The 14,859-nt window shown below is 41.3% G+C and overlaps 1 protein-coding gene across 4 annotated transcripts in view; it reads left to right on the plus strand.

Annotated features, from left to right (window-relative positions):
* Positions 1-14,859, plus strand: part of ELL2 (elongation factor for RNA polymerase II 2) — an 84,902-nt gene that overhangs the window by 56,426 nt on the left and 13,617 nt on the right. For 3 of the 4 annotated variants that reach the window (XR_009452619.1, XM_059694060.1, XM_059694058.1), the window contains 4 exons: positions 3,482-3,645; positions 11,388-11,647; positions 13,794-13,918; positions 14,064-14,151. Coding sequence is in view for 3 of the 4 variants with exons in the window: in XM_059694060.1 (XP_059550043.1) it covers positions 3,482-3,645; positions 11,388-11,647; positions 13,794-13,918; positions 14,064-14,151 (637 nt within the window). In the remaining variant the exon portion in view is untranslated. The remainder of the gene's footprint in view (positions 1-3,481; positions 3,646-11,387; positions 11,648-13,793; positions 13,919-14,063; positions 14,152-14,859) is intronic. The other variant, XM_059694061.1, reaches the window with a different exon arrangement.

The following is a 14,859-nucleotide window of genomic DNA, read 5'->3' on the forward strand; positions in this document are numbered from 1 at the left end:
AGTGTGATCCAAGTATAAAAGTATGATTCAAAGTGCTTTATAAAATGGTGTTGTATGGTATAAATTGAAATTTGCCACTAAAATACCAAAAGTACTCAAACTTTCAGTTCTCAACCTGGCAAGCAAACCTTTTTAATCTGCATCCACCTTTCTGTTTGATTTCATTTTTATTTTTCCCATGGATCCTGTCTTTCATACAAGCTCCTCAAAGGCAGGGGGGCTTTCTTATGCCCTTTTTCTAGTCTTACAATGCTGGTGCAGCTCAAATTAAATGCTTAATAAATAGATGGTCAAAAACTACATATTAACTAGTCTCCTTTCTTATCTTTCTTTATAAATCTCCTAAAACCACACTTTCTCCTACGTAAAATGGAGGAAATCCCAAAGTCAAATTTACTTTTCAAAAATTCCTTAAATTTGCTCATTCACAGACCTAGTGAAAATACATAGTTTGGGGCGCTCAAGTATGGGAAGCAGTGAGCTAGGATAGAGAAAGACCATAGGATGTTTATATACATACTAGAGGCCTGGTGCACGAATTTGTGCACCAGTGAGGTCCCCTGGTCTGACCTGTGGGATCAGTCTGAAACCGGCTCTCCAACATCCCCCAGGGGGTCCTGGATTGCGAGAGGGCACAGACCATGCTGAGGGACCCCACCGGTGCACAATCAGGACTGGGGAGGGACGCGGGAGGTTGGCCAGCCAGGGAGGGACGGCGGGAGGGCTCCAGGGTGTCCAGCCCGTCTCACTCAGTCCCAATCAGCCAGACCCCAGCAGCAAGCTAACCTACCAGTCGGAGCTTCTGCCTCCTGGTGGTCAGTGCACGTCATAGCAACTGGTCAACTGTCTGTCTCCTGGTGGTCAGTGCATGTCATAGCAAGTGGTTGAGCGGCCTTAGCATATCATTAGCACATTACACTTTGATTGGTTGAACGGACGAGTGGACAACCAGACACTTAGCATATTAGGCTTTTATTATATTGTATAGGATGTCAGTGTATTTGAACTTTTAAGGTACCTCAGTTGAAAAGGGATGAATGGGAATTCTAGAGAGTACCTTCTTGCTTGCAGGGTTTAGTTTTCATGTAAAGATCTGTTTCTTGATCTTCAATTGTGCAAGTTGAGAAAGTTGTATTTCAAGTGAGCACAGTAGGCAGAGATATAAAATAAGACACATCGCTGAAAGAGTTCTAACTTAATCTTGAATTGTGCAAACTAAAACTTCATTGTGATTGGCAACACATTCAGCTTATTCTCACTATGTAAATTACATAGTAAGTAATGGGAGATCTTGGAATTCAAACTTTCTGCCACCTGTGGTCTTTTCTGTACTCTACTGCAATCTTCTATTCCTCTTTTTCTTCTCCATCCTGATTCCCCTGAGGCTTAAATCTCTCCCTCCCTCTCTCATTCCCCTCCTTTATTGGTTTCTCAGCATTCATACATGCTCAGGTGAGTCTGATCAAAAAAGAAAATAAAGATAAATAACCTCATTTGCAGTCACTTCTGGAGCCAAAGCCTGGCTTTAGTCCCCATTATTCCATTGAAACTGCTCCCCAGTGGGAGTCCTTGACCTCCTTGCCCTGAATCCAGTGAGTGCTTATTAGTTTCTTATTACTCTAGATTTGTTGCCAACATTTCACACTGTTGACCACTTTGATTCTTGAAGCATTCTGTATCAGTGGCTTCCATGACACACTGCTTTTCTGGTTTCCTTGGCTTACCTTTCTGGCTTACCTTTTCAGTCTCCTATGGTCTTTTCATCTTCTTATTGCTTATTCTAAATATTAGTATTCTTCACAGTTAGTTCCCTCTCGAGATGTCTCCTAATTTCTTCAGTCACCATGTCCAACACAAAACTTATTTTCTCTCTTCCAACCCCAACCCAGTGTCTCAATAAGTGTCAGCTCCACACATTTGGTAAGCTGGGCACAATCTTTTAACTTCTATTCCCCACTCTCTCCCTTTATGGCCAATGACTGACCAAATCCTATCAATTCTGCCTCCTCGCTATCTCTGGAATCTGTTTACTATTTTGCATCCACACCACCCTACACTGGTTCAAGTCATCACTTCTTGCCTATAGTTCTTCAGTAGCCTCCTAACTGCTCTTACCTTCTTCCTCCCAATCTGTTCTTTATCCAAATTGATCTTTCTGCAATACAAAGGAGATATTTTCAGCTTCTTTTATTCTTGGGATAAAGTCCAAAATCCATACCAGGGCCTCAAAGCCCTGTGTATTGTACTTCTCAGGCCCTCTTCAGCCTCATCTCTAATTGTCCTTTATAACTCCCTCTGGCTTAACTGAAAAACTCTTCCTGGCTCCCCCTGGGTCTGCACAGGTTGATCATCCTTCTGGAACATTGCTGTCCTTCTTCCCCTTTGTCTAGTCATCCCTTTAGGTCACTTGAGCATCACTTCTTCCAGGAAGCCTTTGCCTCTCCCCTCTCCCACACGTCCAGATGCAGCACTTCCTGGGAGTTCTCTACCCCTGGCATTTATCACATCATGTCATAATTTCCAGTTTGCTCATCCTTGTCACTCATTAGGCAGAGAGCTCCTTGGAAGAGGGACCAGATCTGTCTCAGTCCTTGTCATAGCCTGTGTACTCACACATTGCTGGCATGCAGTCTCTGCTCCATAAATATTTATGAGATGAATGAAGCGATTTTTTTAAAGCATTTGTACAGACAGTTATTAGCAATTTAATAAATTTTTATTAACTCCTATTTTTTTAGCATTATAACAAAGCTATTTCCAAATAAGTTTGGAAATCGAGTATCAGAGCTGCAATGGCATTTCATTACTTTTATAGTCCAATCTGTTTTAAGGCCATGGTAATTATTTCTGACAAAATCTATCCAGTATTTTCTTCAATATTTACTATATAAATAGGTCAGCTTATATAGAGATTGAACAAAGTGTTAAATATAAATTCTACAAATGTTTAAAATCTTTGGGCTAATAATAATAATAAAGTAAGTTTTAATGTGGCAGTATTTTAGCTTTAAAATTAATATCTTATTAAAAATCAAAAGAATTGTGGTGTGTTTGTTTTATCTAGTCTTTCTATCAACCATGTATATTATGGTCCCACTGTAAGTGAACTTTTAATGTTTCTCATATCAGTGGTAGCTAATTCTTAAAAATAGTTGACTGTTAAATGAAAGAACTATAGTACTCATCAGGATTCTGGTATTCCCTCCAAATGCTGATTTTCCCAAAAAATTTCATGGATTTTATCTCTGAGAGCTCACTTCATCCACTCTATTCACAATAATGGGGGAAAAAGTGACATGAAATGAAGAAGAGAAACTCAAATATTTTAAATAGTCTTTACAATTAAATATTACTAATATTAGTTATTTTAGGATTTCAGTTCTTATTCGGGCTGCTGATTTTAGGATTGTACAATTCTTTCTTGTACTTTATTGTACAAAATGAGGGGCATGTCTAACAAAGCCATCGCCTTACTTGACAGCTCTGGAGCCTCCCAGCTCAATTGCCTGGGATTTATACAAGATAAAATTACAGTGTGTGCAACAAACGACTCGTATCAGATGACACGAGAAAGAATGACCCAGGCAGAGGAGGAATCCCGCAACCGAAGCACAAAAGTTATTAAACCCGGTGGACCATATGTAGGTTTGTATATATATCTTTCTTCTTCTCGCTGATTGATGGGAATATTGCAAGATCACTGTAGGTAAACACTGGTAATATTAATTTCATGAAAACACAAAAATTAGTTTTCAGAACAGTTTAGATAACATTGTCAAAAATCATTTGTCCTCTTCAGACTACTGGTTAATTGAAGAACAGATTTAAAGCTTTTATTTCTGTGTTAGCTAATGGTTATTATTTTATGATATTGAGATCTGGTCAAGTTATTTTACTATGTGAGTTGTAAGAGTGGTACCATTGTATTTTCTTTGTCATTGGATGATGTAATTTCAATGGCGGATGGTGTGGTTTTTGTTTTGCACTTTTGTAGGATTATTTTTACAAAAATATTTTTGTAGGATTTATGAGTTGATAATCTTATTGTTGCAGCTTTTGCTTCCATTTTCAGAGGATCTTTGCATAATAGTGAATTTTATTACAAAAGTATAAGATGTGTTTATAGCAAGCATGAGGGTTATGCCTCCTTCACACCTCAATTGTGATGTCATTTATGGATCCTCATCCTCATCCATTAATTAAGAGCCTGCCCCACTTCCATTATGTTTCTCATCAGTTCACTCATATGTATCAGATTGAAGGGAAGGAGGACCAGACCAACAAGATGAGTCTCTCCTTTATGAGCAGTGGCCCTAACAATTTTAGAGTTCAGTCACAGTGACTGTTAACAGTAACAAAGGGAACTGTCAGGACTGAGAATGAACCCTTTGAGGCTTTGGTCAGTTTAGTAACGTAAGTCACTGGGTAGTAAATGATGAAAGGATATTAATTTGGAAACATAAATGCTCACAAAAATAGTCTCTTGAAGAACCAAATCTCTTAATCCATATCTTTCCATAGTTTGTTAGAATCCTGCTTCTGTAATTTTCCCATTGCTGACCTAACTACAATACAGTCAGCTTTGAGAAGCTCCACTAGTGTTTTTAATAAGTATTTCTTTGGAACAAAGCCAGTGCTCTTGGGACCTGGTGCTTAGCTTAGATACATGGAGTTTGGTTTAACAACAATTCATGTCTATACCCACGGGGTCCAGCTCCTGCCCAGTAAGTTACCAGCAATGAGACTTTCACCTTCCCTTTGCTGCTGAGTGAGCTAGCAACTTCCAACCCCCGTTCTTTCCCTTTTATCCTTCCTTAATTAATTTCTGTATTAGCAGGCTAAATCCCAGATTATTTTTAAATGCACAAGATCTGCTGCATTTATATTTAAGTACAAACTATGAATTTGCTATCCCTGTCACTTTAAATGTATTTTTTTTTTACTGTCCAATACCACCATTTTAGAAATAGTGAGACAAATTGGTGTGTTTGACAAAGGAATAGAAGATTCAAGCCATCAAAATCAGTTTTTCCCTCCCAGTATAACTAGCTGAAAACCCTTATGTTGATTTATCCCAAAGCTTGAGAGTCAGCAATGATTACTATACTTTTCCATTGAATGATCCTTGGGTGCTCCTTATGTCCATGTGTTTTTGTTCGTTTTGATAGGGTCAGGTACAGTTCATTTGCAGTTTACACAACAGACTTTTTAGCACCCAGACTTGTGGTCGGCAAACTGCGGCTTGCGAGCCACATGCGGCTCTTTGGCCCCTTGAGTGTGTCTCTTCCACAAAATACCACGTGCGGGCGCGCGTACAGTGCGATGCGATTGAAACTTCGTGGCCCATGCGCAGAAGTCGGTTTTCGGCCTGGGCGAGCCTATTTTGAAGAAGTACTGTTGATATTTGGCTCTGTTAACTAATGAGTTTGCCATCCACTGACATAGACCATATACTCCCTAATTGTATGGGGATTTTAGAATTTGCAAGGTTTCTTATAGGCACTACAAATAATTTATATTTTGGGGAATGACCCACATAAGACTTGAGGCCACCTAAGTTTTCATCTGAACCACATTCCATCTATGCCATTCGAAGAAGAGCGGCCCCCTCTCTGCACACATGTTCCCACATGGAAGCTCTGCAAAGGACTCCGCCAGCCTGCGTGCTGAGTCTTCTCTGTGCTGTGTCCCCAGGGCCCCAGCCACTCGCCAACACAGCACAGTATTTTTCTCTGGTCTTGAATCTTGTCATTAACCTCCTCAGCCTTTTATTCTCTAGGTCAAATGACCCCAGCTCCTTTTAACTTTTCTTAATATGGCCTGCATCCCAACCCTTTAATTATTTTTATTGCTCTCCTCTGTACTACCTTCAATTCTTCACCTCAAAGTTCAAAACGGGACAAGCTACTCTTAAGAAAAGTCTCATCAACTCTGAACTGAGGGGAGCAAAAAAACTAGTATCCAGATGGGCTTTTCAGTTATTGTTGTTTTTTATTTACTGTTCTTTGTTATCCCATGTTTTGATTTTTTTTCTTCTAACTTTTTCCATCATCAGTCCTTTACCATGTGTCTTTCCTTCTAGGTATCTCAATGTATATCTTCCTGCATTTTTCAGTATCTCAAAACTACCTGACTCATTCAGCTCTCTAAAATGCAATCAGTCACCCTTCAATATTAATATTACCCAGCCCTTATTGAGTACTTGTGATGTTTAAGGCACTGGTTAGCATTTTACATACCACAACCACCCTATGAAGTAGATTATGATTACCTCTCCACCTCTCCTTTTATATATCAAATTGTTGGTATCAGCAAGTAGCAAATGATATGAATTTGGCCTCACTAACAAGTTATGTTATTTTCTTAAGACAATAGGAGATACCTCTTTAATTCATAATTGAATATATCATATAAAATGATACCAAAAGTTCACTTATGCCAACTTAGAGGTACCTGAAGAATAAGGTTTCTTTCAACAGTGTCAGCCAGGCTAGAGGATAAATAGGAATAATGCTGGTCCCACTGTAGGATTATGGTGGCATAATGCCCGGCCAAGCCTCTGTCGGTTGAATTAGGGCACAGGCCAAGTTTAAGGGAAAGTATTCCTTAGGGGCCACCTGGCTTAGTCACCCAAGAATATGAGCTTTGAAAGCCTTTTGTGGGCTGAAAAGAACCAAAACCTATTTTGCCTGGAGAAGTGCAGTAGAAAACATTATTTCTTCAGTCGAATTTTTACTTTGAGTCATAGCATTTATATCAGTGGTAAGCACTGCTGTGTTATAATCCTTCTGTTTGTTAAAAAGGAAAAAAATCACTACCATTGCTTCAGGTTTACTAGTATCTTAAGTCTGCTCAGTGACTCCTACCAAAATTCTAGAATTGTACTGGATTACAAATTTTTATAATGCTAATATTTACTTAGGTATAGAAAACAACCCAACCAACCTAATTTCTCAGATTCTGTTCCCAATTTTCCTAACTTCTGCCCCCATCCTTCTCATTTCTTATGAGTTAGTGCATGTTTGAGTGACCTCAGACAAATCATTTCACCTCTGTGGACCTTAATTTTCTCAAATATTAATTAAGGGGGTTTGAACTACACACATCTAGATTCTTTGTAGTTCTAACAATTTGTATCTGTTGTGTAAATATATTTTGATAGTAAACCTTTTGAAAAGTGGTCATAAATGCCACATGGTGGAGATGGATTCCACTGCAAGGGAGTATGTATTTAACCATGTCCGTCACACCATCATCAAAGTCCTGCCAGTGTTTTTAAAGCCTTGGGTCAGTGTTGTCAGGGCTTCTGGTCAGGTTCCACAGAACAGAAAAACAGCTGCAGGAGATGGCTACAATCCCTGCTCTCTTTCTGATATACTGTTTTAAGATTTACCTTCCAATTTACTCAGCCATTAGATGAAGTGCTACATACTTCTACCATCTCATTAAATGGGGAAGCTAGAAGTGGACCCCTTGTTATGAAACAACAGTTTAGATATAGTCCTAGATTACCCAACCCTACCAGGCCTACTGCTGCTGTTTATATAAGGAGCCCAGGGAATTGATTAGCGGCTGGGTCTGGGAAGAGAATTAGGTTCTCCCATAGGCTTTATTAAAAGGGCTTTTCTGAGGCAAATGTAAAAAATAAAAATAAAGCCTTTTTTTTCCTTCCACTTTGACCCTGACATTTTCCAGCTTTACTTTTTTCATTTTCTTTAGCATCTGAACTCTTTAACCACTTACAGCACTAATCTGTAGGCTCTCTAACCTTAACCAGAGGACTCCTTCCTAGTTGAATGGGCACAAATTGATCAGGAGTCAGTGAGCAAGTAATTTTTGCATAAAACTAATTGGCCCGGTGTGGCTGGATTGTTCTTTCAGCATTTGAAAGAAATGGGTTACCTCATGACTGGCAATTTAAAAGAAAAATGAAGAGATTCATTGACTAATGGATGACAGTCTAGCATTAGGCCCTAGGTGACTCTAACACTGTCATATCCCTGTCCAGATTCTATTTTCTATTCAAACATCATACTTACACCCCTCTTAAGGGCAGAGTGAGCCTCACTTGTCTGCTGTGTGTCTGCTTCAGGGAGGGGTGCGGGTAAACTCAGGAGACCTTGGGGTTCTCCTGAGACTGAGGATCAGAGGTGGGTCAGACGTACAGAAGAGTAAGACAGCCCAGAACACAGAGGAAGTACTGTCACTTTGTGTTTTCAGTTTTATTTGTCTGTCTTGCTGGCTTGAATTAATTCTAAATGACTAGTCATGGTGTGTTGAGCTTAAGTAAACATTCTCTGCCCACCTCCCTCCCTAGGGAGTTGGGGTACCCCACAGTAATCTTGTTTGGGTCAGAGTAAGTTAAAAAGGTTTCAAGAGGGAGGGAGTTTGAAATTATAGCATTTCTGAAACCTTTGTGACCCCAATTTTTTCTCTTCCCCCACCAAATCCCTATTAAAAATTCAGAGAATAGTACCGTTTGTTAGCACTATTGCAACTGAGAAATGGTGGATTGGGAGGTTTGCATTTGCCATTTTAGAAAGTTCAGTGTCTTCCCATTCTGGCAGTCTGGCAGTGTGGGGATATACACCGTTTTGATTCTGGCTTCTCTACTATCTAATTGTTCTCTTGCTGTCTTCACTTTGACACTTTGCTAGTCTTTCACTTTGCTAGCCATTACATTCTGAATCAAGGTCTGCTGAGGGACAAAGCAGCCACAGCCCTGCCTGCATGGAGCTTGCAGCCTAACATGAAGCAACAGTGGACATTAGGCATTAGTCCATGAAACTTTTCCACAAAGAATTACAAGTAGGAAAACTTGGGTATTTATCATAGAACCCTCCAGATGCTAAGAGAGCACTTTACCATTTGCGCTTATCCCATTGAAAGCAGTGCCCTCCCCAACACATAATTGATGCATGATCATCAGTTTGTTCCCAGCCCTTATGACATTGATCTAGCTGTCTCTAAATTAAGAAAAATTCAGAAACCAGATCTAAATCTAATTCCAAAACTCTAATTGCACCCTAATTTAACAGCTTTTCTTATCGTGGGACAATATCCCTTTAATGTTGAATTCCTTAGTTGTGCAGTGTTTTGATCTGATATTTAAAATTAGTTAAGTCCAGATAGTAAAGAACAATAAGAGCTAGTGACATATTCCTCCTTTCCCCTTTACTTTCGATAGGATGGTTTCAAACAGCCCATCTGGCCAGGCCTCCGGAGCCTAGCATGAACAGAATTATTTAGTAAATCTCCTGCCCCATTAAGCCAGTCATTTTCACCCTAGACCGTAGCACTTAAATGACTGCTTTTACTTCGCCATTATTTCTATTTGCTAAACTTGTACCTAAAGCTGTTGCCCCTCATTGTATGTCACTACCAGTTGTTTCCGCTTTTTAACCAGAGTGAGCAGTTAGGGGCTTAGAGTATATTAAATGAGTTATAAGATTACACCTCAGACATTATAAAATGAGGATCTTATACAGTTTCATTCTAATTTTTTTCTAGGTGTAATTTTAGAAATAATATGTAAGATGTTTAAGTTCTGTAAATTTTCATTTAACATCAAATACCTACATGCTAAAAATTTCCACTTTGTTGCTATGATGTGTGTCAGTAATTATTATCAATGCATAGCCAAGTGGCCAAAATACTTTTATAATAAACTAGAGGCCCGGTGCACAAAAATTTGTGCACTCGGGGTTGGGAGAGGAGGTCCCTCAGCCTGGCCTGTGCCCTCTCACAGTCTGGGACCCATCAGGAGATAAGGACCTGCTGGTTTAGGCCTGCTCCTGGGTGGCAGAGGGCAGGCCTAATCCTAGGTGTAACCCCTGGTCGGGCTCAGAGCAGGGCCCATTGGGGAGTTGGGGCCCCGCCTCCTGTCATGCACAGAGCAGGGCGGATTGGGAGGTTGCGATGCCACCCTCAGTCATGCTCAGGGTAGGGCTGATTGGGGGGTTGGGGCACCACCCCCTGGCACACTCAAGGCAGGGTCCATAGGGAGGTTGCAGTGCCACTCCTGTCATGCACAGAGCAGGGCCGATCAGAGGGTTGGAGCTCCGCACCCTGTCACACTGATCCCGGTGCTGGGAAGCCTCCCTGCTCCGCTGATCCCAGGGCCAGGACGCCTCTCGGCTCCCCTGATCCCTGGCCCGGAGGCCTCTCGGCTCCGCTGATCGCGGGGCCTCCGACTCTGCTGATCACGGAGCCGGGAGGCCTCTGGACTCCGCTGATCACCGGGGCTGGGAGGCCTCTGGACTCCGCTGATCACCGGGGCCGGGAGGCCTCTCGGCTCCGCTGATCACCGGGGCCGGGAGGCCTCTCGGCTCCGCTGATCACCTGGGCCGGGAGGCCTCTCGGCTCCGCTGATCACGGGGCCGGGAGGCCTCTCGGATCCGCTGATCACCGGGGCCGGGAGGCCTCTCGGCTCCGCTGATCACCGGGCCGGGAGGCCTCTGGACTCCGCTGATCACAGGGGCCCGGAGGCCTCTCGGCTCCGCTGATCGCGGGGCCTCCGACTCCGCTGATCACCGGGGCCGGGAGGCCTCTCGGCTCCGCTGATCACCGGGCCGGGAGGCCTCTTGGCCCCGCTGATCACCGGGGCCAGGAGGCCTCTCGGCTCCGCTGATCACCGGGCCGGGAGGCCTCTCGGCCCCGCTGATCACCGGGGCCGGGCCTCTCGGCTCCGCTGATCACCGGGGCCGGGCCTCTCGGCTCCGCTGATCACCGGGGCCGGGAGGCCTCTCGGCTCCGCTGATCACCTGGGCCGGGAGGCCTCTCGGATCCGCTGATCACCTGGGCCGGGAGGCCTCTCGGCTCCGCTGATCACGGGGCCGGGAGGCCTCTCGGCTCCGCTGATCACAGGGGCCGGGAGGCCTCTCGGCTCCGCTGATCACAGGGGCCAGGAGGCCTCTCGGATCCACTGATCACCGGGGCCGGGAGGCCTCTCGACTCTGCTGATCCCAGGCCCTGAGGCCTCTCTGCCCTGCTGCTTCAGGGCTGTTTGGCTTCGCTCTGCTTGGAGCCTGAGTATGCAAATTAACCGCCATCTTTTAGCTTCTATAATTAAAACATTGTATCTTTTGGAGTTGTTGCTTCAGGAGCTCAGAGCCCTGCAGCTGCGGGGATCCTTGACTTTCTCCATCGCTGGGGCAACCAAGCCTCCTATTCTCAGCTGCCTGGCTGCCAGCCGCCATCTTGGCTGACAGTTAATTTGCATATCTCGCTGATTAGCCAATGAAAAAGGTATCGGTTGTACGCCAATTACCATTTTTCTCTTTTATTAGTATAGGATATTTATTTCAATAAATGATTTCATCAAAAAATTCCTAATTCATATTATTACCCACAAATGTGTAACAAATATCGTTTCCACTGGACTGTAGGGAAAAGAGTGCAGATTCGGAAAGCACCTCAAGCTCTATCAGATGCAGTGCCTGAGAGGAAGCGGTCAACCCCCATGAACCCTGCAAATACAATTCGAAAGACACACTGCAGCAGCAGTGTTTCTCAGCGGCCATATAGGGACAGGGTGATTCACTTACTGGCACTGAAGGCCTACAAGAAACCTGAGCTGCTGGCTCGACTGCAGAAAGATGGTGTCAATCAAAAAGACAAGAACTCTCTCGGAGCAATTCTGCAACAGGTAAGAACAGCAGGAGAGAGTTCCTTCCACCTACCTTCTTATTGAGAAGTTCATTTAAGAAGGCTTGTTTTTGCTGTAACCATTATTATTATTGAGGTAGAGAAATTTCAGGACCATTTTTGCTATATGAAATATAGCTCCTGAATACTACATTAAAGCATTTGTTTAAACACTTAATTAAAAACTAATTGAAATGTGGGCATTTATACTAGGATTTATAAGTTAGAGGCTTCTGAATTGTTAAACAATTAAAGTTTTGAGTCACTATCTTCATTTGGGTTAAATAAACTTTACCTTGAAATTTCATTTTAAAAAAGTAAGCAAGACTCTCTATTGTCTGTTTTTAATATTGAATCACCTAAATGATTGTCATAATTTTTATTGGTTTATATAGGCAAAGTTGTACAATGTATTACCAGTCTTTAGTTGGTATAAACTAGAATATTTTTACCTACTACATAGTGTCTTGCCCAGTATTCTACTATTGCGTAGGTTGTGATCACTTGTCTTCATTAAAGGATATGAGTGTATGAAGTATTAGTTCTGATCAGTTATCTTACAATCACAAGCTTAATTATAAAAGTAGGTCATAAATTTTGTTAAAGTCAATGGTTTGGAACTTCCTATATTTTTTATACTGACTTTGGGTTATAAATGTTGATTAGCATTCAAATCCACCATAGATGATGTCCATCTGTGAACTTTTTTCTAAAGCAGAAACATTTCAAAGTTGTTCTTAAATTTCATCATTAAAAAACAAAAAAACAAAAAAAAAACACCCTGCAGGTTTTCATCTATTATTTAAAGAATAACACTTTTAAGTCTTTTTTTTATCTATTCTCTCTTACATTAAAGGCATGATACTAACTCTTATGAGAGAGTAAAAGCATAATCTCTAGTTTTGGGGTGTTATTAGCATGTGTAGTACCCCGGATAATAGGAACTCTAAGGATTGTTATATTATTTCACTTTGAGAAGTCTGGTATCTCATGTCAGTTTATTTGCAAATTTAAATTTAAGATAAGCCTACCATTATCTAGTTTATGACAGTATTAACATATTAGTATTCTGCTGAGCTGTGAGAAAAGCATATACTATCCTACTATATTTAACAGTACTTACACAGAAGTCAAGTTATTAAAAAGAAGACCTTTCCAGTAGGAACTGACAAGAGGAATCCTTTTCTGCCAGCCTTAAAAATGACTCTCGGTTTGACTCCTCAATCAGTACATTTGTGTTGTTAATAGAATCTAGGACTGGACACTCTAGGAATTGTAGTTAGGGGATAAGAAAAGATTACACTTGGGAATAAACTGGCAGACTAATAACAGTAATTGTATGTCATTTGAGGGTTATTTTGATTTGTTTCCATTTACTGGTTTTTGGAATTTCAAGGACTTTGAATAAGTGGTTCTTATTATCCAAGAAAATGACAAAGTTGTCAGAATTGATACTATTTATGGAGATAATTTCTGTTGATTACTGAAGGGAAAGTTTGTAACCTAACATTTGGGCACTACTTGGTTTCTACTTAATACAAGTGACTAAGGAATCAAAGTAGATAATAATGATAACAATGATGTTGATAATATAACTGCTTTTGGATTTCTTTGACTAGAAAAAATTTATTTAAAAAAATCTTCGCCCTGACCTGTTTGGCTCAGTGGATGGAGCATCGGCCTGCGGACTGAAGGGTCCCGGGTTCGGTTCCAGTCAAGGGCATGTACCTTGGTTGCAGGCACATACCTAGTAGGAGGTGTGCAGGAAGCAGCTGGTCAATGTTTCTCTCTCATCGATGTTTCTGACTCTCTGTCCTTCTCCCTTCCTCTCTGTAAAATAATCAATAAAATATATTTAAAAAAGAATCTTCAACTTTTTGCCTAATGTCAGCTTACTATTTGATTAGAAATATGACAAATGCAATGGCCATTTAGGGGGGAAATTCTTTTAGCTATTTACATAAAGTTTTAATTCCCCAAATAAAGTTGAACAGCATTTATTGAGAGCATGTATATGCAAAATGAGCAGTCCCTCTGTGGCCAATTGATGCAGTTATTTTCAATATAACTCCAAAAGGTTACCTGTTTTAGGTTAGTAAAGAGCAAAAGAATCTAATATTCTGTTCTGTTTTTACACCATGTATCAGGTAGCTAATCTGAATCCTAAGGACCTCTCGTATACCTTAAAGGATTATGTTTTCAAAGAGCTTCAGAGAGATTGGCCTGGATACAATGAAATTGACAGACGTTCCTTAGAGTTTGTGCTCTCAAAGTAAGTTTCTTTTCCTTTAAAAATGATGCATATAAGATTATTTTAGTCATTGTTATTTTAGTGTTGAGCTGGGAAAAGAGAAGCAAGGGTAAGCTTTCTATCATGAAAATTCTCTCCATAACTGGAACATGTGTGTCCTTTACAGAAAACTAAATGCATCTCAGAATGCTGCCAGCACCAGGCGTTCAGAATCTCCTGTATGTTCCAGTAGAGACATTGCTTCTTCTCCTCAGGTATTTCATAGACTTACAGTCATAGTCCTAAACGGACCTTTGGGGCATCTAGTTCAGTTCCTGTATTTATATGGGAGGGAAGTGAGGCCACAGAAGATGCGTTGCTTGTCTGCTCAAACTCACATTGCTAGCTAATGGCAGAACTCGGTCTGGAATTCAGGTACCATCTCTCAGCCCAGAACTGTTCTCCACTGTACTACAGTTCTTGTCAAAGTACTTAATGTTTACCTTGCTTTTCCATTTTTAAAGCTTACATTTTGTAAGATTATCTACTTTTCCATTTGGTCACTAACTTGAAGACCTATCCAATACTATATATAGTCTCATATTATATAGAAAATTGAATATATTTAATTTTATTTGAAACATGTTCCAAAAAAATATTCTTGGGGAAAAAATCTACACTAATAAAAGAGAAAAATGTTAATTGGCGTATGACGATACCCTTTTCATTGGCTAATCAGGGCTATATGCAAATTAACTGCCAAATATGATTGGCAGTTAACTGCCAACAAGATGGCGGTTAACTGCCAACAAGATGGCGGTTAATTTGCATATGTAGGCACAATGCAGGGAGGCGAAAGGGAAAGCAGGAAGAAGCCCCCTGCCACTGACAGTGATCGGAAACCCAGGGGGGAGCTAAGAGCTGGGGGGCAGGGCAAAGGCGGCCCTGGGGCCACCTTTGCCCTGCCCCCCAGCCATGATCGG

This window comes from Myotis daubentonii, chromosome 4 (genome assembly GCF_963259705.1).
Source record: "Myotis daubentonii chromosome 4, mMyoDau2.1, whole genome shotgun sequence".
Taxonomy (NCBI): Eukaryota; Metazoa; Chordata; class Mammalia; order Chiroptera; family Vespertilionidae; genus Myotis; species Myotis daubentonii.